Here is a 27,971-nt window from a genome sequence, read left to right as displayed (position 1 = left end):
CGCCCGCCCGCCCGCCTCCCCCTCCGCGGGCCCGGAGCAGGGGGTCTGCGGCCGCCCCTCGCCGCCTCCCCGGGGCCGGGGTCGCGGCGCCTCCCCGGGCGGCGAGGAGACTCGCGGACTGCCCGGCGGCGGCGGCGCCCGGAGGCCGCACTGCTGGCGGCCGCGGCGGCGCTGCTCCCCCTGCTCGGTGCAGCTGCCGCCCGGCGCTTGCGCACTGGGCCCCGGGCGCGCGGCGGCACCAGGCTTTGTGTGTGTATGTGTGTGTGAGTGTGTGTGTGTGAGTGTCTGTGTGTGTGAGTGAGTGAGCGGGCGGGCGCGAGTGTGGCCGCCGCGGAGCGCGAGCAGGACCCGGCGGGCGCGCTCCCCAGCCTCTCTCTCCCCGCCAGAACCATGTCGGGCAGGTCGGTTCGAGCCGAGACCAGGAGCCGCGCCAAAGATGATATCAAGAGGGTCATGGCGGCTATCGAGAAAGTGCGCAAATGGTAAGCGGAGGCGCCTCCTCGCTCGCTCCCTCGCCGGCGCCGCGGCCGCCCCGAACCCCGAGCCCCGATACAAAAAGCCGGCGGGGCGCAGCGCCCCGGGCCGCCCCGGGCCCGGGAGTTGGAGAGGGCGGGCGGCGCGCGAGCCCGGTCACCTGCGCCAGGCGGGGGCCGCGGCCGCTGCCCAGGTGCGCTCGCGCCTGTCGCCCACCTGGCGCGGCGGCGGCGGAGCCTGCAGGCGGCGGGCGCCCCGGGCCGGGCGGTGGATGGCGGGCAGTCCCCGCCGCGGCGCGCGCCTCCCGGGAGGGGGGCTCGGGGCCGGCCCCAGAAGCCATTTCGTTTTGTGCAAGTCACATGAAAGCGGCTTCCCGCGCGCCGGGGCCGTGATGCCGGCGGCGGAGGGGAGAGCGCGAGCTCCATTGTGCAGGCACCGAGCGGGCCGCCGCCGTCGCCGTCTCCTCCCCGCGCGCCCCGGGCGGCGCAGCGCCGGCCCCCGCGCCCTTGCCCGCGCCGGCCTCCCTCGCTCCCTCCCTCCCTCCGCGCTGGCTCGCCCGCTCGCTCGCTCCCCGCCTCCCAGGCCCGGCGCCCTCGAGTCTGCGGAGTTTGCAGAGCGCGAGCCGTTTAAATTTAGCGCTTTGGGCTGCCTGGAGCGAGGGCTCTCGGCGAGGAAGAAAGATGGGGGCGAGCGCGGGGAGGAAGCGCCGGCGGCGGCCGCGGGCCCGGGGCGCCGGGCACCCTCCACCCCGCTCTGCCGGGCGCCGCGCGCGGGGACGCGGGGGCTCGGGCGAGCGAGCATTTTTGGCCAAAAACCGGTCCTGGGCCGCGTCTGCCTTCCCCAGACCCGCAGCTCGTGTTTGTTGGCGGAGAGAGCCGTTGTTTTTGTTCTCGGCCCGGGGGCAGGGGGCCCGAGGCCGGCCGCGCGTGGCTCCGGCTCGGTTGGGGTCTGCCCCGCGTGGCCTTGTCATTAGCACGACTGAGCGTTCGCGCGGCCTCGGCGGGGTCGGGCGCCGGGTCGGCCCGGGGGCCAGGCCCGAGGCGCGAGCACATCGCCGGGTTGGGGCAGACTTGTTGAAAACTCCCAGCTCCCCGATTTCAACTTTATTATTTTTTTCCCACGGCTTCTCCAGGGTCGGGGAGAGAGGGAGCAGCCGCGACGCTCTCGAGTGTCAGCGCCCGCGGGCTCGTCCTGCCCCTTTATTTAGAGCCTAAAAACTGGGCCGGCCCCTTAGCGGGTACGTTTCTGTGTAGGGGTGTCAATTCTTGAGTAACGCCTTGGTCTCTAAAAACCACTGGGGGCGAGCCTCCAGTCTAACCGTGTCACAAGTTAGCTGTCCTTTCTGAGTCAAATCCAACAAAAAAGGCGAGAGGAAAATCAATAAAGTCCACGTGCTCCCGGGCCTCCTATGGAAAGGGCTGTCTGCAGATGGCCGGATGCCCGGCCGAGGGCTGGGTTTGGCTCCAATGGGACAAAGAATTTTCAGAACCGTGAGAAGGGGAGGCCTTCCAAAGTTGAGATGCAAGTCTTCGGAGCCGTGGGAGCTCCCCTGGCTTGCAGGGCACCCAGTGCCCGACTGGAGCCATTTAAAAATGGCAGAAACAGCTGCAGGCCAAAACACACACAGGAAAACAAGCTCACAACCCCCTCTCCTGCGGGATCCCTAGAGGGAAGGCTGGAGTTGTCCCCTGCCTTAGCGCCTGTGCAAAGAAAGAACTGGTGTCTGTGCCTGAGTCCCTTCTGTCCCCGGCCTGTAGGTGAGAAGCGGGCTGGGGGCAAGCTGCCTTTCTCTGTTCCAGGAGGCGTGGTGGGGCCTTCTGCCCCAGGTTCCCAGCCTGGCAGAGGCTCCTGCACCCTGACAGCTGCTCCTGTAGGGCGGGCCCACCAGCTGCTCTGCAAGGAGGGCAGATGGAGCTGTGGGGTTTTCCACCCTGCCTGGCCCCAGAGCAGCCAGCCTGGAGGCCTTCAGCGCTGCTGAACCCACTGCCCACCAGGCCTGTGTTTGCCGGGAGGGGAGGAGAGGAGAGCGCCCCTCTCCCTCCCTTGTGTTTTAGGAAACCTGTCATGTCCTCTAAAGACCTCATGCTTTGGGATCTCATGGCTGGGCTTCCAGTTCTCTCCCTTGCTGTGACCTTGGCAAACCATGGAACTTCTCTGACCGTGGCAGCAAGGGGGGTCAGTCCTGTGCAGCTTTGTCCCTCCTGGAGCAAGATCGTGTCCCCAAGAGCACTTAGCCCTGCACACAGGAGGTGTCATTAACTGTCGTCCTTATTGTAAGGTAGGCTTCAGAGAAACTTGCATTTTGCTGATTTTTTTCTTTTTTTCTGGCCCCTTCTAAGCAAAAAAGACTTCACCTTATTGCCTGGGTTTCTCCAGCCCCGAGAAGCCAAATCTCCCCTTCATTGTGCCTTTAGAATGCGTCTTCCAGTCAGACCTGGAGGTTCTGGGTTGTTTATTAACTGCGTGGCCACCAACCATGCATTTCACCACTGTCTGGGACACTGGGTTACCAGATTTAGCAAATAAAATTATAGGACACCCAGTTGAATTTGAATTTCAGATAAATAACAAAATAATCTTTTAAAAATTTTTTTATAGCATAAGTATGTCCCATGCCATAGTTGGGACATACTTATACTAAAATATTATGCATTGTTTATCTGAAATTCAAATTTATTTCAGCATCCTGTATTTTAGCCAGAGGAGAATGGAAGTGTCTGGCGTACCATTCAGCCTGTAAGCTTAGGGTGGTGTTTCACCTCAGCCCCTGGGACCCCTAAAAATTCCCCCTCTGCCAGCCCTACCCTTCCCCTACCCCTGGAAAAAGCTGGCAGCCAGCTGTGGCCACCCCATCTGTAGCTAGCAGCCCTTTCTCCTCTCCTTTCTGTCTGGTGGCTCAGCAAGGCAGCCTGGTTGAGTGTGAGGCAGCCAGGAGATGGCTGAAGGCAGAACAAAATGGTGGACCTCTTTTTGGGAAACTGGGCCAGGGTCAGTAGGCCCAGTGTGGGCAGCGGAGAGCAGGAGAGGGGGCATCCTTGGGCACTAGGCAAAGGCTTGAGCCAGGAAGTCAGCTTAGGCTGGGGACCCTTGGGCCCTTGGTCTGAAGGGTCCCTCAGCACCTTGTGAAGACAGAGAGAGGCCTGTTCCCTGAGGACTTCCCACCTGTCCCTGGGGGAGACGGAGGTTTGTGCCTAGGGCCTCACCTCACTACCTCCAGGGGTGCCTCCTACCAGGCACACAGTAGGTTTGGTGGGCCTGGGCCTAGTTAGAATGAGGCCAGCTATAGCCAGTCCCTAAGGTGTCAAGGATTAGCCCTGGGAAGTGAATGCAAAGTGAGGGATTCAGAGCCCTCTTCGAGGGAGTCAGCAGGGTCCCCTTGGATGGTGGGTAACCCCAAGATGGTCTCCATGGCTAGCCATGGACCTGGACCCAGGAGAACAGTAGAAATTGGCCTTGGCTTGGAGAATCTGGGATGGGTGCTTATGGTTTATATAGGAGCCTGTGCTGGGGAAGAGTGTTTGGGGCTCTGTTCCTACAGCTGGGACCTCCTTTGGTTTTTTTGTCCGGGAGGCTAAGTCTGATGGAGAAGAGAGAGGTGCTTCAGCCCGGCTGGTTACCAGTGGCCAGCAGGACAGGAGAGCTCAGGGTGCACCCAGGGACGTCTTCATGGCAGGGTTGGCGTGCAGCCTGGTGGTCGTGGTGAATTCAGGCCAGTGCCTATACGTGGTGAGAGCTGGGACGTCTGAGCGAGCCACAGAGCCCCATCTGGAGAGAGCCACTGCTCCTCAGGGGGTGTGGGCCCCCCGTGGCCAGATCCTGTTTTTGAGAGTATCCAGGAATCTGGATTTCTATGCAGAGTGTGACTTTTTTTCTTTTTTCTTAAAGTTTGGCAAGTGACTAAAATTTTTTAAAGTGCCATGCAGGCCGGACAAAACATGCCTGTTGGCTACTTATTTGCCACCCAGATATAAGGTAATAAGTTCAGCTTAATACCCTCATGGGGGTCAGTGCCTTCTGGGTGATGGGTTTGGGGGCGGTAGTGGGAACTCCCAGCTGAGCCCATGTGTCATTTCCCGAGGTGCTGCCATGCCGCTGGCCTGATGAGACATGGGAGCTCACTCAACATGTCTGTGAAGTCCTGTCCCGTCCTCCTGATGCTGGCTCAGGGACTTAGACCTGAGGTCCAGGCCTTGCCTCTCCCTGGGCGGCTTCTGGCTGAACGGCAGTCCCGAGGTCCAGTCCTGAGGTCAAGCTCTTGATGTTCTTCCCTCTGTCCTGTAGTCCCCTGAATGTCCACGCCTAGAAATGCAACTGAAGAACAGTTTCTAATCTCTGGGGGGAGTTGGGGACCTAGGCCAGGGGATCCCCAGCTGGGACACAGGGAGCACGAGAACCTGCTGCATTCAGCTCACAGCCTGCAGGCTTGTAACCTCTGGGAAGCACCTGCAACTTCAAACCTTCGTCTTGGCTCGTGTGCCTACGAAGCCCGGATCTGGCACACTTTCTGCCCTGAGAGGTGTCCTGTGTATTGCAAGTCAATTACTTTTTTTTTTTTAACACAATCAAACCATGAATTGCTGACCCACTGGGGCCCAGGCCGAGGAAGCCAGTTGAGGACTTGGGAGTACTGAGTGCCCCTGGCCATCTGCGTGGGATTCTAGCAATTTGTGCTTCTTGGTCCAGCTTGTTACCGATGTGCTTTGTGGAATGATTTCTTAGTTTTTCACAGGAAGCAGAATAGCAGAAGGTGGGCTCTGGGGTCAGAGCCTGTGACCAATCCTGGTTCTGCCATTGCCTAGCTGTGTGACTGTGACAGTGGTATAACCTCTCTGGGCCTGTTGGCAATCTTCGGGAGACAGGGCATGTAAATAAAGCACTTGGCCTGAAGGAAGCCCTTGGCACACAATGGCTATTATGATTGTTGCCTTGTCACCAAGCTTGTTCCTTAGAAAGCCCCTGTCCCTTCCACGTACCTTCCGATTATTCAAACTGGAGATGGGGAAAGACTGGGCTTGCAGCTGGTCCATCCTGCCTCCTGGAGATAGAGGATGGGTGGGCGTGGCTTGGATACCTGCCTTTACTTAATTCTTCCTGGGCTAAAAGGGGCAGGGATGGGGCAGGAGGGGCTGCTCCAAAAAGCAGTGTGGCCTGGAGGGTTTGAATAACGGCTCTGGGGAGAATGACATCACCTCCCCAGACCTCAGTTTCTTTATCTGTCAGACAGGGGAGGTCACAATTCCTGCTACACAAGGTTATGGGAGGATTAGGCCCGGTGTGTACAGTGCTTAGCACGTAGAAGGCACTAGAAATGGTCCCAAAAGAATAAGTAAAAGCCAGACCCCAGCTTCCTCTGGCAGGGAGTGTGTAGGACCTGAGCAGGTGCAGTTTGGGGAGAGGAGGTGTCCGTGGTTTTAGCTGGTTTTGAGTGCGCTCGGGCACCAAGAACCCCCTATGGTAAAGGGGTGCAGGTGGCTCTAACGTGTCCCAGCAGCACGTGAGGGCCACCCACCCACAGTGGGGAGGACCTGAGGTGAGGTCTGGGTGGGGAGGCTGGACAAGGTGCCCAGTGGCTCACAAACAGGTGTTCATGCCACATGTAATTCTCGGTTCTGGTGGAACCCTTGTCACTAAAATTGTTGAGGGCTCCTGGTGGCTGGGCCACCTGTCCCAGGTGTGTGTCCCTTCCCAACATCCTGTTGTGGGTCCTTGAATCAGCTAGTTTCCTCATCGAGCATGTCCTTCCTGACCTCCCACTTCTCAGATGGCAGAGCCTGGTGCAGGCACCGTGGACTGCAGAGCCCAAACTGCCTGGGTTGGAATCGCAGCTTTCCTTCTAGGGAGTTCTCCCTGAGCCTCAGTGTCCTCTGGTGTGTAGCCTGTGGCTGTCACTCCCAGTGTTAGGGGCAGGCAGTGAGATGACCTGACTTGTGGTCTGCGGGAGGTCAGGGAGGAGTGGAGGCTGCAGCAATGATCTAGGAGGAGGGAGGATGGCTTGGAGCGGAGCGGGGGGCAGACGGGGGGGTAATTACAATACTTAATGAAAACCAGTCACCCTTTTTCCTTCTCATGGCTTGTGATTTCTCCTCACCTGTAGACCTGCCTCTAGCAGCTGGGGGGCCCTGGACGCTGTCCCTCAGGAGTTTGCAGTGTGGCCGGGGGAGGGCTGGGGGCAGCCGTGCAGACGTGGGTGTCAGGAGCTGAGACTCTGAAATGCATGCCCATCTCAGAACTGAGCTGTCGGGTCTCCGAGCATCCTCTCGGCCAGACTGTGCTTCCCTGTCACAGTCCCTTGGTATCAATGCCTGGGGACCGCCCTTAGGGTCAAGGCCACTGGGCATCCAGGTGTGCCCCTGCTCTCCCTGGCTGCTCCAAATGGCGTTTGCTGGGAAGAGCACAGGGTGGTGACCCATGCTGTCTGGTCCTGCTTCCCCTCCCCCAACCTCAGAGGCATTGCCAGGAGGGCTGGGGAGGCACTGGGTGCCCTTGGTGAAGACCCCTACCCACCCCCACTGGCCTGAAGCCCTCTCTGCTGCCCAGTTCACTGGCTCTGTGGGGCGAAAGCTGGAGGGACCCGGGGCTTGATTCCCTTCATCCCAAGGAATCACGCTAATGGCAGCCCCTCTCTTCCCCCCGTCTTACCAAGCAGTTCCTTAGTTGCTTCCAGGCACGGGAAGTGTCTGCCATGCCTTGTCTCTTGTAATCCTCATGGCAGCCCGGAGCGATTGATGATCCTATGTGGTCTAACATATGGGGAAACTGAGGCTTAGACCGGTGAGGCGACTTGCCCAGGAGCCCCCAGCTAGTGAGCGGCAGAGCTGGGATCAAGCCCTCGTCTGTGTGACCCAGAGCTCATTCTCTTAACTCCATGTGGAGCAGCCATGTGTCACAGCTGCTGCAAGGGAGTGTGACCTGTGGTCCCATGAGGGGTGAGCACAGTCCTACCCCAGAAGCCCTCTGGTAACAGGCTCTTCCTCGTTCTCCACAGGGAGAAGAAGTGGGTGACTGTGGGTGACACATCCCTGCGAATCTACAAGTGGGTCCCTGTGACTGAGCCAAAGGTTGATGATGTGAGTATGTAAGGCTGGTCCCCTGGGCTGGGGCCGTCCATCCGTGTTCCCTCCCATCACAGGGAGAGGGGGCTGTCTGCTGCCGCCCACCATGGTGGGACCCTGAGGCCAAGGCCATCTGGGAAGCGGAAGGACCCAGTTTAGGCCAGTGGGGACATGCCTTAGTGCAAAGGGGCCCCCTCCCCATGGCCCTGGGCACTGTGGTTGGGGGGCAGGTGTGGTAGTACCCACAGACAGCAGACTCACCCTCATCATTGTAGCACTGTTCCTGAGCCCCTGACCATCTGCCAGGCATTTCCTCCTTTATTTCTCATACTGAGTCTGTGGAGTTGATCTTTTTATCCTCTCTGTACAAGTGAGGACCCAGGCTCAGAGAGGTGAACCCATTTCTCCCGAGTCACACTGCCACTGCCACGTCTGTCTGACTCCAGGAACACACTCTCTCTGCTCTTGGAGAGCCTTCTCGTGGTCGGAGCTGCTGGTAGGACTGGTAACCCCAGAGTGAGTTTGGCGCAGGGAAGTGTGGGCCGCTGCGAGAAGCTCCAGGAAGGGTCTTGATGACAACCACTAGAGGGAGCTCCAGTGGGCGTGCTTGGCCTTACGGCGGATTGATGATAGGCAGCTGCCCCACATTGCAGAGGTTTTTCAGCTTCACGCCTCCTAGGCCAGTTACCCGCAAAGACCCCGGGTCAGCTATTCTCGTTTCCAGTCAAAATCCAGAAGGTTCCACCTCCAGGCCTTTGTGTGGGCTGTTCCTCCTGCCTGGAGTGCCTTCCCTATTCATGGAAACAGTCCTCTCCTCTGGGAAGATGGCTCAGACTACCCCTTCTGGCTCCCGTCCTGCCATGGTCATGATGGGTGGGTTTCTAGGGGCCTTAAAGGCAGGGCTAGGCATCTTCAGTTGCCTGTGTTGGTTTCCCGGCAGGGCCGAGGATCCATTCTTGACCCTGTGATCACATACCCGCCCCTGGGTGGGTCGGCGCTGGGCTGAGAACAGAGCGGGGGCATTTGTCGTCCTTTCCTGTTGTGGCCTGGCTCGTGGAGCCACCAGGGCTGCTTTCCCCAGAGGCTCCGAGACACAGACGCTCACGGCAGTCGGTACTGGTTGTTCCAGAGGGAGAGCGAGCCGGGCCAGGCTCCTCGAAGGCAGCTCCTGGCTCTTGCCCATGTCTGTGCCTTGCACATCATTAGGTGTTGTATAAACGCCGGTTGCATTTGAGAAGATGTGGTCCCTGCTCTCAAGGAATTTATAATCTCGTTGGGGGAAGATAATTATAGAATAGCATGAAACAGACATCAGGGAAGTGCCAAATGGATTGTGATCAAGGAGAAAATGTAATCCACGGGCTGTCAGGAAGGACAGGGCAGCTCCTGGCTGGGCAAAGAGCACTGGATTTGGAGTTGGACAGACCACCCCCTATTACCCTGTGACGTCAGACAGGTGACCCCACTTGCTGGGCCTTCCTTCCCCCTTGTGCAGTGGAGCAGTAATATCTGGCTCCTGGGCTTGCTGCAGCCAAGCAAAGGCAATATATCACATGGAGAGAACTCAGCCCGCGCGGCCCTGCAGACGGTGCTCACAAAATGCTAATTCGCTGTCATCTCTGAGCCGTGATGTACAATACGCTGTCTCCCCCTCCCCCTTTCCCTCTAGGGCAATGGGTCCCATGCCTGGCTGAGCATCCTGTCTCCTGGGAGTCTTGAAGAAATGCAGGTTCCTGGGCCCTGCCCTGGACAGCTGACTCCAGATCTCTGGTGGTTGTGGCTAGGAATCTGCTTTGTGGAGGCAGAGCTTTCCATTTTTTTAGATACCCAGTTACGCCACGGTTACTCCATTTTTTTGCTTCAGCGCTTTGAAAATTTTCTTTGCCTCAGCATGGCCTGATGAGCGGTGCCGTGTCCGCACCCAGGATTCGAACCGGCAAAACCCTGGGCCGCCAAAGCAGAGTGCGTGAACTCAACCACTTGGCCACGGGGCCGGCCCCCAAATTTTCTTCTTTTAAATAGGTAAAACATAGTTCAACTTTCAAAGGTTACTTTAAAAATGTTTTTTAAACTAAGACAGTTCACATGCCATAAATTCACTCTTTTAAAGTGTACACGTCAGTGTTAGTATATTCACAGTATATAGCCATCACCACTGTAATGCCAGAACGTTTTCATTACCTCAGAAAGAAAACTCATACCTCTTAGCTGTCACTCTCCCATCCCCAAGATCCCAGAAACCACCAACCTACTTTCTGTCTCTACAGGTTTGCATATTCTTCAAAGATTACCTTTTTTACTGTATATCTATTCATAAATCTGCTTCCCATCCCTGCACACACACCACCCCACCCCGCCCAGCTCCTTTCTTTGGAGGCACCCGGTGCTGGCTTATCCTTCTCGATAGTGGGTGCCACAGACACACGCACAAATACACGTTCTTTTATCCTGCTTTTTACCATTAATGTCGACCTTCTGTTCGCATGGTCTGCACCTTCCTTCTATGCACCTTGGAGATACTGAAATATTGTAATATGTTGATATTTTTGTAGAACATTCCACATCCGGACATGCAGAGCTGCCTTATTCTCTGTAATTGTTGCATTGCGTTGCCTTGAATGAACATACCATAATTGATTTCCCAAGTCTCTTACTGATGGACACAGTTAGGTTGTTTCCAACACGATTCTATTCCACTCGGGAAAGATGGAACCACACCCAGAAAGCGCCCGCTTCCCCCTCAGGCCTCCCGGAGACTGCCACCTCTCATCTCCAGGGTGGTACTGGAAGCCAGCTGCCTATGCTTTGAGAAGTGCAGCCCCCAGGGCCTGCAGATAGTGGGAGTGCGTGAACTCTGGCTTTTCCGTCCCTCACCTGGCATCACTGTCCCTGCTCTGGGCCGGGGGACCATGGCCTTTTCCCCAGATGTGCTCCCTCAAGGGCAAGGAAATTCCTGCCACCGAGGGCGTTTGCATGCCCATTGGCGCTGGCCCCACAAACAACGCACATTTGTTGCCAGCCCCCCGGCGCAGCCCCAGAATCCTGCCTTCTGCAGGGCGCTTTGATTCTGAAGCAGGTGAAGCCCCTAATGGGATGTGTTCAAACGCAGGCCAAGGAGAGCCCTCCGGGGACTTGGGGCCTCAAAGATGAATTGGCGGAATAAAATATTCATACCCCTCCCCAGGGTCTCACTCTTGTGCACACACGTGATTTAGTGACTCGGTTTCTGCTCCATTTTCTCCTCTAGAAAAACAAGAATAAGAAAAAGGGCAAAGATGAGAAGTGTGGCTCAGAAGTGACCACTCCGGAGAACAGCTCCTCCCCAGGGATGATGGACATGCACGGTGAGTGCCCCCTCCCCTGGCGGGGGCCCCTCTCCTGCCAGGCCCCTGGCCATGGCAGAGTGCTCAGTTGTGCTTCTGTTTCACCAGCAGGTTTGTTCACATTCCAGGCAAAGGGTAGGAGGGCTGGGCAGGACCAGGAGGCCTCTGTGCCAAGGAGAAGTCTCAGTGGAGGAGAAGAAACTTCTTTTCCCAGTACAGCAGGCCAAGAAACAAAATAAGCTGGAGATATAAAATAAGACCGTCTTCTCACTCAGTAACACAAACTTCACGGATGTTCCTTCAACCTTGTGTGCCCAGGAAGGTTGTTTTTGTGTACATGTTTGTCTTTTTCCCTCCTAGGCCTGACATAGCATATAAATGACTCTGTTTTCCATTTCCTATTTTGCTTTGGCTGCTGGGAAGCTCCAAACTGGATGTTTTGTTTTTGTTTTGTTTTTTCCTGAGGAATATTCTCTCTCTGAGCTAACATCTGTTGCCAATCTTTCTCTTTTTTCACTTCAGGAAGATTGTCCCTGAGCTAACATCAGTGTCCATCCTCCTCTATTTTGTATGTGGGCCGCTACCACAGCATGGCTGTTCAGTGGTGTAGGTCCATGGCCAGGATCCGAACCCGCAAACCCAGGCCACCAAAGTAGAGTGCGTCATGCTTAACCACTACGCCACAGAGCTGGCCCCTTCAAACGGGATTTTGACACCATGTTAACCACTCTGGGACCTTGGGACCTGCCTTCCACATTGACAGCCTAATTTCCTTTGCTATCTTATCTCAAAAGTTGTAACCAGGAGCCAGCCCAGTGGCACAGCGGTTAAGTTCACACATTCCGCTCTTGGTGACCCGGGGTTCGCCGGTTCAGATCCCTGGTGTGGACATGGCACCGCTTGGCAAAACCCACACTGTGGTAGGCGTCCCACGTATAAAGTAGAGGAAGATGGGCACGGATGTTAGCTCAGGGCCAGTCTTCCTCAGCAAAAAGAGGAGGATTGGCAACAGTTAGCTCAGGGCTAATCTTCCTCAAAAAAAAAAAAAAGTTGTAACCAGTGTTCCACCTGTCCAATCCAGGCTGGAGGTGTGCTTTAGACAGTCTGTAGTTATTCTGACATGGCTGGTGTTCATTTTTCTTTTTAGGTGAGAGGATAGGCACAGATCATAATATATGGCTCCATGAAATGTTCACAAACAGCCCACACGCATGTAACCAGCCCAGACCAAGACAGAATGTTCCCAGCAATCCCCCTGGTGTCCCCTGCTGGTCATCCCCATCCCTCCAGGGAAAACTACCGCCTGACTTCTAATCTCAGAGAGTCAAACCTGAAGGTTCTGAAAAATTGAGTTTCTCATAGTTATCAATCAGGAAATCTGCATCTTTTCCATCTTTTGAGAAATCAGAGCCGGCAGCCCTGGGTGGGTGCTCCCTCGAGGCAGCAACTCGCTGAAGCCGGAGCAGCTGTCCCTTAGGGAGGGTGTGGCCTCTCCAGCCCCACCTGGCTCACCTCCTTTAGTCACCTGCCTGGCCCACTGGCATAAGAGCTTACAACACGTGCCTTTTTCTGTCTCTTGATGCCAATTTTAAGGTCTTTGTACTTTTGGCCGCCCCGAGTCTTTTGCACAGCAAGGTGGTATGAGGGAAACAAATAAGTAAATCAAGAAGGAGTATTGGTTTGATCTAGTTCCTAGCCCTCCAGAACCAGGGCTGTCTTGTTCTGGGGCGGGAAGGCCAGCGAACTTCTCCGCTTGCCCAGACGGACTTGTCTGGAAACATAGTCCCAGCTCCGAGGGCAGGGGGTCTTGCTGGTTGGTGAATTGGCTTCAGCGCAGCCCAGGAGGGTCTTGCTGACGGTTAACGTGTCAAGAAAGGTCCCCAGCTGGCCTTGCAGATGTAGTTGGGATGCATTTCATTTTCAGAAATCAGTATTGGAGCTGGGACATGACCTGTCTCCCTGGCATTGGTTAGCATCCCCACTCTTTCTAGAGACCGAGGGGACCCTGGGCCTGGCTCAGTTTCGGTGGAATCATGGAATTATTGATGAGAGCCTTTTAGAGCAGAGGGCAAGATGCCGCCTGAGTTCAGATCTGACTCTCCTGGGATCTCCCCCAGCCGTGTGCTCCCGGGCTTGTTATTGAACATCTAGCCATCGAGTTTGTCTATTTGTTTTTAATCTGTCGAATGGGGATGGTAATGCCTATTTCATAAGGTTATTGTGGGTATTATATAAGATAATCCCTTGAAAACCTTAGCATGTTAGTAGCTAACATTTAAAAAACTGTCGTGATGTGCCAAGCGTCTTGCTAAACGCATTTCATGCCTTACCTCATTTAATCCTAATAATGAGCCGGATTGTACAGAAGAAGAAACTACAGTTCAGAGAGGTGAAGTCACTTGCCCAGAGGTTTTTTTCTTGTTAGTGCCATTGAGTTGATTCCAACTCCTAGCAACCCCCTGTGTCAGCGGAGCAGAGCCCTGCCTGGTCGTTTTGCACCATCCTCTCCCCTTCCAGTGCCATACCAGACAGTGCTCTGCTGCTGTTCACAGGGTTTTCATGGCCAGTTTTTTCAAAAGTGGGTGGCCAGGCCTTTCCTCCTCGACTGTCTTAGTCTGGAAGCTCTGCTGAAACTTGTCCACCATGGGTGACCCTGCTGGTATTTGAAATCCCGGTGGCGTAGCTTTCAGCATCACAGCAACACACAGCCGCCACTGTATGACAACCAACAGAAGGGTGGTGTGGCTCCCTGACCGGGACATGAACCCAGGCCGCGGTGGTGAGAGCAGTGGATCTTAACCGCTAGACCACCAGGCTTAGGAAGTTCATAAATGTCAGTCCTGCCATTTGAGGTCCTTTGGAGGCAGAATCCAAGTTTGTGACCATTAGCCCAGACTAACACTTCAGAAAAATCTGGAATGCTGAGCAAACCAGGTTCCCAGTGCAGGAGCCACGCTCACCTTCTCAGTGTCATTTCCGTTTTAGTACATGTGCAGCCAAGACCAAGTCTGACCACAGGGCATGTACGGTGAAAGCACAGGGAAAGACGCGGGCCTGGCTAGAGTCATCTGGGAGGCCTCAGCAAGGAGGACCGGCATGGGGGGGGGAAGGGCGAAGACCTCTGCGTCCAGCGCCTAAGTCTCCAAGATTCGACCGAGGTTAGCCCAAGTGTCAGGGTCACGCTGTTACCAGGTCACCAGGCTAGGCTCAGGCAGCTAACTTGCTAAACATTAGCACTTATTGTCATTAATTAACAAACCCTTGTGCTGGGACCCATGGGTCGGGCCTCTGCCTTCTGTGCTGCTCGCACACGTGCACACATATCTTGGCGTAGCAAGGAAGTTTAGATTTTCTCGAAAGGTAAATCAGGAGAGTGTACTTTTTTTTTTAGGTCCCAGAATTCACAAGAGGATGCTTTTGTGTAACAAGTGCCCCAGAGTACGCTTACAGTAAGATGCCGTTTACCCAGTGGGGGCTGCTTGCCTGCCTGGTGCTTCCTCGGCAGGTTGAGGTAGAAGAAAGACTCGGGGTTTGGGCAGACCGGCCTGAGCAAGGGGCTCTGCCGCTCTCAGCCTCGGCTTCCCTCCCTGTCAAATGAGGCGGTAACAGCACCTGCCCGGTGGGTTGTTGGGAGGATTAAGCGAGGTGACTAAATGCTCTCGGTGCCTGGCACACAACGGACGCCCAGGATGCGTTGATGTGCGCCCCCCCTCCGTCTCTCTCCCTCACAAAAATGGCCGTGGTCCCAGGTGCACAGCATGGCCCAGAAAAGCAGCGTAAGGTTGTAGGAGTATTTTTGAAATTACCACGTGGGTATCTGCAGTAAAATGTCTCTCTCTGCCCAAAAAAGGGGATCCGGGGCAAGGGAGTATGTGCCCCGGCACCCCCAGCTCTGTCACCAGCTCAACCACTAATGTCATCGCTTGATTAACTTTCTTCCCTTTTTTCTTTTCATTATGAAAAATTTCATAACAGAACAGTAGAGAGAATAGTATAATGAACCCCATACACCAACCACCTAGGCTTCCGGCGACACGATGCCATATTTGCCTCAGCTATTTTTTAAACTGTGTTTTTTAATCGAGATACAGTTTACATATAAAAAATGCACAGCTCTTCAGTATAAAGTTCGGGGAATTCTGACAACTGTATGCAACCTGTGCTAAAGCATTTTAAGGTGAATTTCCTCGCACCGTGATATTTTAGTCTGAACCTAACACTTGAGCATGTGCCACTAATAAATGGCATTTCTATAGACCCACTGTACCATGACCACTCCTAACAAAATTAACAATAATTCCCTAATACCTTTTAAACTCAGACTATATTCAGATTCTCCAATTGTCCCAAAACATCTCTTGCAGCTGGCACATTCAAAACAGGATCCAAATAATTTTCTCTCATTGTGTTTAGCTGTTGGGTCCCTTAAGTTTCCTTAATCTACAGTAATCTTCCCTGCTGCTTCTTTGTTTTTTTAAATGGTATTGACTTGTTGGGGAGCTGGGCCCATGGTCCTCTGGAGCATCCCACTTTGTGTTGTTCCCTTGTTTTCTCCCCTTTATTTTGTATTGAGTGGAAGTTGATCCAGGCTTGACGAGATCAGAGGAGCATTCTGGCAGTGTGTCGTGGACCATGCTTTGGCCTTTGTATTACTTCAGAGCAAGGTGCACTGGATGTCTGGTTTCTTTACCCAAGATGAGATCTCAAATGTCCCCTAGAGATTTAAAATGTGCTAGGCCATGTCTGCAGCCGGCGGCCTCCAGACAGGATTCTCCTCAGTGAGCCAGTGGGGAAGGTCAGGCCCAGCTCCCAGAGCCCTTTGCTGGGCAGGACAGGCCAGCTCAGAGGTCTCAGGAGGAGGAAGCATCTCCTTTCCTGGGAGAGCATCCTGTGGGGCTGCAGGTGATAAGGTGTGGAGAAGCTGAGCCCCCCGACCTGCCTTTCCTCAGCAGCTGTGGGATTCACCCTGTGGTTCTGCTTCCCCCATGCAGATGATAACAGCAACCAGAGCTCCATAGCAGATGCCTCCCCCATCAAACAGGAGAACAGCAGCAACTCAAGCCCTGCCCCGGAGCCCAACTCGGCTGTGCCCGGCGATGGCACCGACGCTAAGGCAGATGAGGCCCAGGCCGATGGGAAGGAGCTCCCAGGGGCTGAAGGTACGTGCCCTTGAGACCTGGGCTCAGAGGGACCTCTCTCCACCCAGCCCTCAGTTCAGACTCTCAGTTGACAGGTATTGAAGGGGGCCCTGCCAAGTGCCGGTGCTTAGAAGGCGGTGGTAGAAGAAAGATAATGCCTGGAGCTCGTGTTCTGGTGTGGCAATTTAAACATTGTGCAATCTAGTATTTGGAAGATAAGTGCTGTGGAGAATTATAAAGTAGGAAAGAGAATGGGGAGTCTTACGAATTATGGGGCATGTCTCGACTTTATTTATTTATTTATTTTGAGGAAGATTAGCCCTGAGCTAACATCCGCTGCCAATCCTCCTCATTTTGCTGAGGAAGACTGGCCCTGAGCTAACATCCATGCCCATCTTCCTCTACTTTATATGTGGGACTCCTACCATGGCTTGCCAAGCAGTGCTTTGTCCACACCCAGGATCTGAACCGGCGAACCCCGGGCCGCTGAGAAGCTGAACATGCGAACTTAACTGCTGCGCCACCAGGCCAGCCCAATGTTGTGACTTTAAATAGAGTGGTAAGGGAAGACCTCACTGAGAAGGTGACATTAGATCAGATGTGGCTCACCTTGGGCAAGGAAGCAAGCCATGTGAATAACTGGGAGAAGAGCATTGTGGGCAAAGTAGATAGGCAGTGCAAAAGCCCTGGGGCAGGGACGTTCTGAGTGTGGCTGGAGAACAGTGGGTGAGGGGCTCAAAAATTGAGATGTTGTAGAGGAAGTGGGGCCTCGAGTGTGGGGGGCTTGTAAGGCCACCTCGCAGACACTGGCTTTTCTGCTGAGTGAGACAGGAGCCATTGGGAGTTCGAGAGCTGTGATCTGAAGGATCACTGTGGTTGCTGTGATTGAGAACAGATAATAGGGGCACCCGGGTGGAGGCAGGGCGACCAGTGAAGGGGCGGGTCCAGGTGGGAGAGGATGGTGGCCGCACTGGTGGTGGGCAGAGGAAGAGGTAAGGAGAGGTCTGATTGTGGAGGACGTGTGTGTGTGTACACATGTGTGTGTAGAAATGTTTGTGTATTTTGAGGTCTCCTGATATTCTTTAAATGAAAAATTTCAAATATACAGAAAATTTGAAAGAATAGTATAATACTCTCCTGTATACCTACCAGCCAAATTCGGCAATCGTTAATTTTTTTTTTTTGTCTGTAAATATTTTCTGGCGCCATTTGGAAGTAAGTTGTCGACCTTATGACGTTGGATTCCTAAACCATTCGGCATGCGCCTTTGAAAATAAGGACGTCCTCTTGCTTAATCACAAATATCATTATCGCACCTAAGAAAATGAATGATAGCTTCCGATTGTCTAATATTTCGAAGGTCAGAGTGATGCGTTGATGGGTGGTACGTGGGCTGAGAGAGGGGACTCGCAGGTGACTCCCGGCACCTCGAGGGTCAGCCTTGCCATCATCTGTTACAGGAGCGAAGAGGGCAGGGGAGAGGTCCAGGCTGATGTGCTGCTCACCCAGTGCAGGGGGCAGCTGGCCTGGAGGTGGGGCTCCTGGTACTTGGGGCAGGCATGCGTCTCCTCGGGAGAAAGGCCATGGATGCTGTGGGGTTCGTTCACATCCCGTTCCATTCCCTTTGACACACATTACCCACAGCAGCCCCATGTGAGGTTCTGTGCTGGTCCTGGGCCTCCGTCACAGCTGAGTCCTGCCTCCTGACCCTGAAGAACCCATAGGGAGAGAAAAACATCAAAACTGAGAATTACAGTCTACAGAGGGCACAGACAGACTAGGTCCAGTGTGTGGTGTGCAGGTGTGACCACAGAACCCAGTGGTATTTTTGTTTTTAATTGGAATTGGATGTCAAAACTTAAAAATTGAGCAATTTCGCTTAAAATAAGATTGATTTCCAGCTTCTCTTGAAAAAGAAGAAGATCTGGCAATACTGGATCTGCCTTTCCATGGAGCACCAACGAGCTAGAACAGAGACGTAGTTGCCTCTCCAGGGAGGACCAGAGGACCTGCATTCACCGGTTACCACACTCCCCACCACTCCCTATTGTCCCCCACCATGAGGCCAAAGACAATTGCTGTGTATTACCCTGTGATCACTATTGGTTTTCTTATTGTAGATTTAAAAGGAAAATTAAGATGTTTCTTGAACATACTTCTCTACCAATAGAATAGTAAAAGGCAGAGAGGCGGAGGAAATGCACATTTCTTTGAGGAAGAGGAGACTATTCCTTAGATTTTCTTTGCAAAGCTTATCTGTGTCTGAATTAAACAGCTCACTTGACTCATTCATGGCACTTCCTGGCCCCTAAGGGGGCTTGTGAGTTCGTGGTCAGTGCTATGATAGACACAGAAAGGAAAGGGAGCGAGAGGGCCTCGGGGAAGGCTTCCTGGAGGAGGTGCTGTCTGATTTGAGCCTGAAGGATAAGCAGGGCTTAGAAGGGGGTCATGCAGTCCAGGCCGAACGGACCAAGGGGCAGTGCCTGAGGATGTGCGAGGAAGGAGTGAGCCAGCCGGGTGTGCGGGGCTCGTGTCCTCAGTGTGACATCCTTTCCGAGCCAGGTAAGGAAGGTGCCCGTGTCCCGGCTAGGCCCTGGGGGTGGGATGCAGGTAACGGTACACATGGGAACAATTCAGACATTAGGATGCAGACTGAAGCGAGCCCCCCCAAGAGTCCTCCCCGTCCTCAGGGAGGACCACGGCCGAGTCTGTTTTGCAGCCCTCCAGAGACAGTCTGTGCACCTAGGAGCATCTGTGTGGGACTATACCCTCCCTTTTTAGAATCTCTCACTTAATCACCTTGGAGATTCTTCTGCATTAGGACTTAAGGTGTGTTTTATTCTCTTTACTGGCTTATCTTTCAGTGATGTGAGTGTGTCATAGTTCCAATAGTCCCCACCTTGATGGGCATGGGGTCGTTTCCGTCTTTTTCTCGCACACACAGGGAGTCTTGTGCACATGTCTCTCTGCATCTTTGCTCCGGTGTGAGTGGCGCTGTAGGACACAGCCCTGGAAGTGGAACTGTTCAGTCAGAGGTTACGGGCAGTTAAAGTGTCGGTAGGCCCTGCCGAGTTTTCTCCAGAGAGGCAGTGGGTAGAGTGGCTTTCCCCCAGAGCAGGGTCTTTCAGCCTCAGTGCTACCAGAATCATTTGCGAGTGAGTCCTGGCTGTGGGGGCTGTCCTGGGCACAGTGGGATGTGGAGAAACATCCCTGGCTTCTTCCCACTAGATGCCAGTAGCACAGCCCCGCGCCTAGTTGTGACACCGAAGATGTTCCAGACAGCGCCAAATGGGAGGAGGGGGCAAAACCGCCCCCAGTTGAGAACCACTGTCCTAATGGCTTTGCCTAGCCTCCTGCCATGTACAGCATGTCAGATCCCCTCTCGTCCCCCCACAGTGGCCCCCTGCACCGTCCTGGGAAGGTGGCTTTGCAGACAGGCAGTGAAGCCAGGGGGCTGGGACCGGAGCTGGTCACCTCTGGGCCGACGCTTGCTAGCTGCATGGCCTTGGGCTGGCAGCGTCACCTTCTGCACGCCTTCCTGTTTCCTTGTTTATAAAATGAGACAAATAAAAGTTGCCTCTTGTCAGGTCATTGCGAGGCGTGAATGAGCCAGGAAAGGAAGTGAAATGCTCAGCCCAAGACTGTGGGTAGGAAGGGCCTGGTGAGCGTGGGAGCTGCCTTCTCCCCCCTCCTGTAAGGGGAGTCATGGGGACACTGGGTGCAGGGGTTGTGCAGGACCAGGCAAGGGCCACGTCCTGGCTTCTTTCCCATCCTACTTTCTTTCTGGCCGTGGCCTCGTTTCTGCCACATTTGGGGTCTGCATCTCCTTTGCCCTAAAGGGCCACTTAAAGCTCAGCTGCAGGATTTGTCTTGGGTTAATGAGTCCATAACTGCCCCATTTTGGTGACTATGACCCCCTGCCCACCCCAGCCACTGCAAGCTTTACAAGTCCAGGTGGGCACCATACCAGGGTCCTCTTCCAGCTCCACCAGGCCACTGGGTCTGCACAGTTGCCCAGCATTGCTCAGGCGGGACCCCCACAGTGGGCCAGGCCCACATGCCTATTGCTGGGGGCTGTCTGAGCCCCTGTGGGAAGGGCATGGAGGCAGACCCCACAGCCTGCCCAGGTGGGCGCAGACTGCCTGCCGGGACACGGCGCGTTGGTTGCCAGCTGTTGACCTTGCTTTGAACTTGTTTACTGCTGAGCGAGTTCAAGAATGACGTAATGTCCAAACTCCTTGGACTAAATTTAGGCCCCAGGAAAATAATTTCCCCTGGGTAAGTTCCAGTACCGTTGAGCCGAGAGAATCAGGCCGCCACGCTGAGCCCTTGAACGCCCCACCAGCTTCAGGACCAGTTCCCACTGAGCTCTCCAGCTGGGCAAGGGGTCAGCGTGACTCTGGGTCACCAGCCACCTTCGTGATTTCTGAGCCTCCGTCTGGGACCCCAACCTCCCTCTCCACTCCACAGAGCCCACGCTGTGGGGCAGAAAGGGAACTGGTCAGAGAGAAGGAAGACAATAGCAGTCAAAAATGTTTGTTAAAGCAAACACATACATGGATTTTTTGTATTGAGGTGAAATTCACATAACATGAAAGTAACCATTTTAAAGTACACAATTCAGTGGCATTTAGTCCATTCACGATATTGTGCAACTACCACCTGTATCTAGTTCCAGAACATTCTCATCACCCAAAAAGGAAACCCCATGCCCTTTTGCACTCATTCCCCATCCCCTCCCTCCAGCCCCTGACAACCACTAATCTGCTTTCTGTCTGTACGGATTAGCTTTACAGGGATCACACAATATGTGGCCTTTTGTGTCAGGGTTCTTTAGCTTAGTGCAATAGTTTCAAGGTTCATGCATGTTGTAGCATGGGTCAGTGCTCCATTCCTTTTCATGGCTGAGTAGTATTTTACTGACGGGATTACCACAGTTGTTTATCCATCTGTCTGTTCCTTTACCTTTGGGCTGTTTCCATCTTCTGGCTGTTGCAGATGGTGCTGCTGTGAACATTTGTGTACAAGTAGTAGTTTGAGGACCTGTTTTCAGTTTTTTTGTGTCTGTACCTTGGAGTGGAATTGCCGGGTCGTGCGGTAATTCTGTATTTAACTTTTTGAGGAACTGCCGTTAACATGGGTTTTAAAGGTAAAACTAAAAATATGAAAGAAATGTCGGGTTTTGGGGAGTTTGGTTCTCTGCCCCAGATAACCCCTCAGTTACTCTCGCCTGGGGTTATTTTGCTCCTTGGGTACTTTCCCTCTCATTTCATTTATTCTTCACAGTGACTCAACAGGGTGGCTATTGTCAACCTTGGTTTTTTCAGGGGCCAGGGGATTGGAGACTGAGCACCCCAGCCCAAAGGAAACGAGAGGCAAGGGCAGTATTGGAACCCAGATCTGTCTCTAAACCCTGTGTCTTTCCAGACACCAGCTTGTAGGTGGAGCGCAGCCCTGGTGAGGGCAAACCCCTGACCCTCCCCGTGGCAGCAGGAAAACCCAGCTCAGACCTTGGTGGGGAGTCAGGTCTCCTGGCACTGCCCGCTCACGAGAGATCAGGGCTGCCCACCTGGGTTGGATGGGCTGGGAGGTCAGCCTCCTTGGGAGGAGGGTCCTGCAGCTCCTTCCTGCCCTGCTCCTCAGCCCTCTGCTCCCCTCTTGCCTCAGGCCCTGGAGGGCTGCCAACTTTTCCCAGTTCCCCATATTGCTTGCTCACTTTACAACTTAAGCCTGGATTTTTTTTTTTCCCCTTTGTTACTCCACTGCCTCAGAAACCCCAGAAAGTAAGGCATTCTTGAGTATTTTAGTGCACTTTTTAAAAATCAGGGTGACATATTTTGCTGGGGCCTTGAGAGCAAGTGGAGCGGAGCCCTGGGGGGGACGTTCCTGCCCTCTCTATGAGCTCCCCGGCTCTGTGCCCAAAAGAAGCTTCAGGACAGCCACGGCTCCTCACTTCCAAAGCCGCCCCCCCTCATACAGCCAGCTAGGGCCTGCACCTTCCTTCTGCTGAAGGAGCGTGGTGGGTGGACCAGGGAGACTGAGGCATAAGAGAGAGCCCAAATATCTGGCGAAACCGGATTCACTGAGTGATTGTTGATAGAATGCTGTGCAGCCATCTTGCATGCTCCTGTATTCAGGGAATTTTTAAAGACATGACAAATTCTTCTAAAATACTGTGTGATCCCTGTTTTCGAAGACCGGAGAATTATATGCATGTAGGGGGAAAACATCTGGAAAGATGGGAATAAATCCTCTAAAATGTAAGCGTGGTGGTCACTGTGGGTGGTGTGAGATAATCGGTGATTTTCGCTTAATTTTTTTCTGTATTTTCTGTTTCGTGCAATGATCAGTCATTGCTCTGACGATCAGAAAAATACCCATATTATTGAAAGAAATGTTTACACGGGGGCGGGTAGCGGCTGCGGGTTCCCCAGGTGGAGAATGCGCGCTCTGTAATGGAAGAGGGAGGAGTCAGCAGCCATGATGGTTGGAGCGCGTTGTGTCCACCAGAGGGCGCCAGGTGCACGCAGCGCAAAGCCCGTAGCATCCTTTAGATGTCCTCTCAGGGCGCTTGGCAGGTAATGGGCAGTAATGGGCGTGCAGGGAAAGGTTGGAGGCCCCAGGGCCCGCGTGTGGCCTGGCTGCTTAAAACGACATCACTAAAAACTAAGAAAGAGGCTTCCCAAGCCCCCCAGCTCATTGCAGCCCTGACAGACCGCCTGGCCACAAAACTACCCAGTTCCAGGTATTTTTAGTAATTGGTCCATCTGGCTCCGCATCTCATGTGTCTGAAAACAGCTTCTGTCGTCTTGCTTTTCCCTCAGATGCTTCTGATGAGCAGAATTCACAGTCTTCAATGGAAAACTCGATGAACAGTTCAGAAAAAGTCGAACGGCAGCCATCTGGAGACGCGGGGCTAGCTGCAGAGACGTCCACAATCTCTCAGGTACCTCGATCGAGGTCTCACAGGGGCAGCCAGATCGGCCGGGAGCCCGCTGGGGTGTCGGGGGTACGTTGAAAGGTGTTCTGTTATTTTGTTTTGTTGTTTTCTCGTTGGATGATTGGCACTTTCGTGTGTTCATTGAGCAGGACTTGAGTGTCCTTCTGCATCCTGTCCTGGGTGCTGGGGTTACAGTGAAGGACCAGACACATGGGCCCGGCCCTCGCGGAGGGTGTAGGAAGAGGAAGGGTCCTTTATCCCAGCCTCAGCTTCATCGCTTTGTTTATTCAGGTCCACAAAAGCATTGCGTGGTCTCAGTGACCCAAAGTCAGCTCCCCTTAGAGCTGGGAAGACAGGTCTTCAGAAACCTAACTGCTGGGTGAATCTTCCATTGGAATTTTGCAGCTGACCATGCTCCCCCTGCTTGGGCACCTTTCTGGGTGATCACTGTTTGTCAGAATCTGGTCTGAATCAGACAGTGCAGAAGTAAATGACCCAGTGGATAGGAACAAATGTCCCAAGTTCAAATCCCAGCTCCTTCACTTAGCATACACTGAGCCCCCCTGTCTGCAGCTGCCAAAGTGGGATCACAGAACTGTCTTGGGGCCCGGTGCGGATGAGACGAGAGAATGTGGGGAGCACACTTAGTGTGGAGCTGGACACACAAGATGCCCCAGTGTTGCCTCGGCCACCACTGTGATTTTTCCGTGTCAGCCCTCTGTGCTCATCAAAGAGGAGTGGGGCCTCAGAGGTCTCAAGACTTCAACTAATAAAACTGTTCCCATTTTGCTGAGTATTTTCAGGAGAAACTGTCAAGTAGCAGCAGAAAGAAGAGAAGGGGCAGGACACAGCAGGACTTGTTTTGCACTTTGTGGAGCCTTGAGCCAGGCCGTCCCAAGGGGGAGTGTCTCTCAGACTTTGACGTATGCCTACCTGTGGATCCGCAGCTCTCCTCATCCACGGAACATTCCTCCAAAGGTCCCACGACTCAGAGGGAGCATTGAGGAAAGGTGTTTGCAGTGGCAGGAAATCGCCCACAACCTAAGTTTCTCGAAAGGGAACTGGTTAACTGAATCTGGGGCGGTGTATAAAACAGACTAGTGTGTGGCTATAAAGAGTGTGGTTTACCCAAGTACAGACGGAGAGTAAAGAAATATTCTTGCAATGTGAAATGAGAAAGCGAGTCCCAGAGCTTCAGGCATAGCATGAGACCATTTGATTAAAAATAAAAATCAAAGCCTCGGGTATAGTTTATAAAACCAAGATGTCAGCTGGGGTCTCCTGGCCTCCTGAACTCAGCAGAGGAAAGGTCAGCTTGAAACTTTGATCCACACCCTGGGGGCATCTAATGCTCTGCCCTTGACGTCTGAAACGGTCGTTCTCGCATCCCCCCACCTCTGATTCCTGCTTCCAGGGGACCCAGCCTATAATTGGGCCTCCTCCGTCGTTTTCATGCACACACAGACACGCACGCTCATCTACAGAGCTGCTGGGTTTGTGAGCAAGATGGAGGATGCGTTGCAGTCAATGAACAGTTTGACACTGAAGTTCGGCCATCCCTGTTTAAAAAGGAAGAAAAGGTCCCGTCCCCCAGTATCAGGAGGTTTCCTGTGTCCCGTCTCCCTGCTCGTCTGTCCTGAGTGCACAGGTCTCTCCTTCATTCCCACGTCCCTCCCTCCTTCTCTCCCTCCTGCTCCGTCCCTTACGCAGAGCAGTTCACCTCTCTCCAGCTTCCACTCCCAGGCCCACATAGTGTCCCCCCATCCAAGTGCCCTGCAAGCCAAGGACCCCCTCCTGAACAGGGTCCACCTTCCTCGGCAGGCAAGTGGCCCACTGTCTCTTGTCACGTCTGTTGAGCTTGCATCGCTTGCATTATAAGAACAAGGGGGAGGAGAGACAGAGGCAGCACTCCCTGCCAGACCTGCCCTCGGGGTCTGCCACGGAAAACTCACACCATCCTACATCAAGGCCCGGGGTCTCTCTTGAACATTTATTGGGCACCCACTATGTACTAGGCGCTATGCTGGATACTAGGGACCCCTCGGTGAATCAGCAGACGAGGTCCCCCCTGCCCTCATGGGGCTTGTGATAGGGTCAGAGGGGGCAGAGACACAGCCGGGGTACAGCAGACACAGCAGATTACGACGTCACAGCAGGAGCCGCAGGAGCCCCAGAACAGGGATGCAACGAAGCCCACAGGAGTGGAGCGCTCTGCTGGGTCACGTCTGCGGGGAGGGAGGGGCTGCAAGCAGGAACTTGAAGGAAGAGATGTCAGGTTTGGGACTGCAGGCTTTCCAGGCCGAGGGAGCCAGAGGTGCCCAGCCTGGGGACGGGAGCCAGCCTGAGGAGCAGAAGGGGAGGCCAGGTGGCTGGAGCCTAGCCATCAGGGCAGAGAGGTAGAGAGAGTGGGCGCGGGGGCCTTCTCGCCTGGTGATGAGTTGGGATTTTGTTCTGAAGTCAGCGGGAAAGTGTTGGCAGGTTTTGTGTTCTATAAATGATTTCTCCTTTGGGGAAATGGCTTGGGCTCTGTTGAGGGTTGTGTGGATGGGGCGGTGGGCCGAGGGGGAGGTGGGCTGGCTCAAGGGTATTCGTTGACGGACTTGCTGTTAGGTTGGGTGTGGGAGTGGGAGCGAGGGGCTCCAGGTACTGCCCAGCTTTACCCCAGGCTGGTGGCGGCGCCATGGGTTAGGTCCGAGATGCCGAGGCGATCAGGTGGGAAGGTCAAGGGAGAGGTGGCGGAGTGAGTGGTGAACCTCTTTTTTGAGTCATGGGACTTCTTGGGAATGTGGTAACAACTGCAGACCCTTTCCCCAGAATAACATGCGCATTGCACCTTCGGCACGTGCTGAGCGTCTGCCCAGGCCAAGCACCTGCGCGGAGCCCTGGAGGACAGTTCCCGTGCTGACCAAGTTGGTCTGGGCCTTCAGGAGACGGCTTTAGAGCTCAGAGAGGAAAACTGGAAACTTGTACCCAACTGCGATTACCCTCGCAATTAATTACAGATTGGAAGATCGATAATGGGGACACCTGCTCCAGGCTGGGCGGGTGCAGGGAGGGAGAGCTTAGAGGTCCAGAGGGCAATGTGGGGAAGACCTGGAAGGAAGCTGGTGTGGCAGGGACAGGTGGGGCCCGGGTGACACGGGGCTGCATGGACACAGGAGCAGTTTGGGTTTGAGGCTCCCCGTAGGTCCAAGAACCTCCTGGAGTCCACGCTCAGGCTGCGGGGTCCCTCCCACGGTTCCTTCCCAGGCTGACGGTCACCGCACGGCTGGCCTCCATGGCCCTCCTGGCCTGTTAACCTGCGTTCCTCTTTTCTCTGTCCCCCCCCAGGATTTGGAAGGAGTGCCGCCCTCTAAAAAGATGAAACTGGAGGCTTCGCAACAGAACTCCGAGGACATGTAGACGCTGAGGTCAGTCCTCCGACCCACGTTTCACGGGAGATACATCAGCAGGCTTCATTCTAGAACAACTTCACCCGAGCGCCTCCTCTCGGGTGCAGACAGAACTACTAACTTTTCACGTTTACCAAGTGCAAATCCAAGAAAACCTAGAACGGCGTGACTTCTCAGACACTGAAGAACTTTCTGCTGTGAAGCAAAACACTCGAGTCTGGAAGTGACTGTCCTTGGGAAGCGGGGCCGACAGCTCAGGAGTGTCTGCACACTGTCTCTGAAGCCAAGATTTCATTTGTGTTGCTGCTGTATTGTTTTTTTTCCACTTCTCTATTTAACGATATAAGCTATTTGAGGGTGGTACCCATCAGGAATCTGCTTTTCGTCGGGGCTCTTCACTGTTCAACTGATTCCTTCCGCTTTCTTTTTTTGTGCCTTGTGCCCTTGAGGTGACCTCTGGCACGTTTTCCTGGTTGTTTTGCATCTCCCTTTGCCAAGTGCCCTCTCGGTTTTGTTCCGGTGGCCGCTGTCACCGTCCTCCTGCCCTCCCTGCCCCAGGACCTTTGAGCGGAGCGGAGCAGGCAGGGAGGAGGAGAGCCCGAGGCCGCCTGACTTCCACGTACCCTGAGCCCTGGGTAGGGGGCAACACCGGCCTCCAGGGTCCAGGGAGTCTCAGATGTCAGGGCACTGTCCCCAAGGGCTGGCCACTCCGTATGGTCTCGCTTCCTCGGGGCATCTGAGGCTGGTATTTCCAAGCCCACAGCGGCCCAGACAGACACACAGAGCCTTTAGATGGTTCTGGCACTTCCACCCTCTGCCTCCACCATACCGCTTTCTCTCACACCTCCGAAGACGAAATGGCTTCTGTGGCTGACTGCAGGATTGTCTCCTTCAGACGGTAAAAGGGCTGAGGAGGCTGGGAGCAGGTGGCAGGAATAGCTGGTGCTGAACTTCTCTCGTAGGACGTTGCTTGGATTTCAAATCCACAGCAACCTGCCGTCCTCTGCCCCCCAGCACCCCCAGCCCCGCCCCAGGGAGGCGAGACGGCCGTTGGCTGAAATCCACTTGCTTCTGCACTGTTCCTGACTCTCAGAGCCAACAGTTAGATCGGGTCTCATTCCCAGGATGTGCCGACAGTCCCCACAGGGGATCGGGGCCTTGAGGGTTTGGCCTCGAAGGCCAGAAACAAGGCACCAAGAAGCTGGAAAGCTTTGCACTCCTCCAGAAAGGGGCGATCCCTCGCGACCTCCATTGCCCGCCTGTGCTGGGACAGCTTCCTCTCGCTGAAATGGAGACGCCCCCTTGTACGAACTGCCTAATTGTTTGGTTCTGAGGCCTGGTTTGCTCTTAATTCCTGTATGGACTCCTCAGACCTTAACCTTTTTCCTGAGCTTTCTTTACTGCACTGGAGTTCCAACTCCCTTTGAGTTGTGTGTGGGCGGGGGGCGGGTTTCGGGTTTTATCGGTTGGTTTTTGTTTTGTTTGTTTTGTTTTGTTTTTGGCTAATTGGTGCATATTCAGGTACCACCTTTGACGTGTGGATCTCTCTCCTGACCACCATGGGAAGTGTCTGCCAGATTCCATTTTCTAAGAGTTTCTGAGGGTGAGGCTCTTTATTTTTTTAAAGGGAGCCAATCTATTTCCTGCACTTC

General features: G+C 54.3%; 1 protein-coding gene across 2 annotated transcripts; it reads left to right on the top strand.

Annotated features, from left to right (window-relative positions):
- The first annotated feature begins 218 nt into the window (after positions 1-218).
- On the top strand, positions 219-27,895 carry BCL7A (BAF chromatin remodeling complex subunit BCL7A). 2 transcript variants are annotated; one of them, XM_044775935.2, is made up of 6 exons: positions 219-482; positions 7,460-7,541; positions 10,774-10,870; positions 15,841-16,008; positions 22,812-22,933; positions 26,258-27,895. In XM_044775935.2, the coding sequence occupies exons 1-6, from the start codon at positions 391-393 to the stop codon at positions 26,327-26,329; spliced, it is 633 nt and encodes a 210-aa protein (XP_044631870.1). In that variant the 5' UTR covers positions 219-390; the 3' UTR covers positions 26,330-27,895. The 2 variants fall into 2 exon arrangements, with proteins under 2 accessions (XP_044631870.1, XP_044631869.1); XM_044775934.2 differs by having other exon boundaries at positions 22,812-22,996.
- The last annotated feature ends 76 nt before the right edge of the window (positions 27,896-27,971 follow it).

The sequence above is a fragment of the Equus asinus genome, chromosome 8 (assembly GCF_041296235.1).
Source record: "Equus asinus isolate D_3611 breed Donkey chromosome 8, EquAss-T2T_v2, whole genome shotgun sequence".
NCBI lineage: Eukaryota > Metazoa > Chordata > Mammalia > Perissodactyla > Equidae > Equus > Equus asinus.
This window is presented reverse-complemented; position numbering and strand designations above follow the sequence as displayed.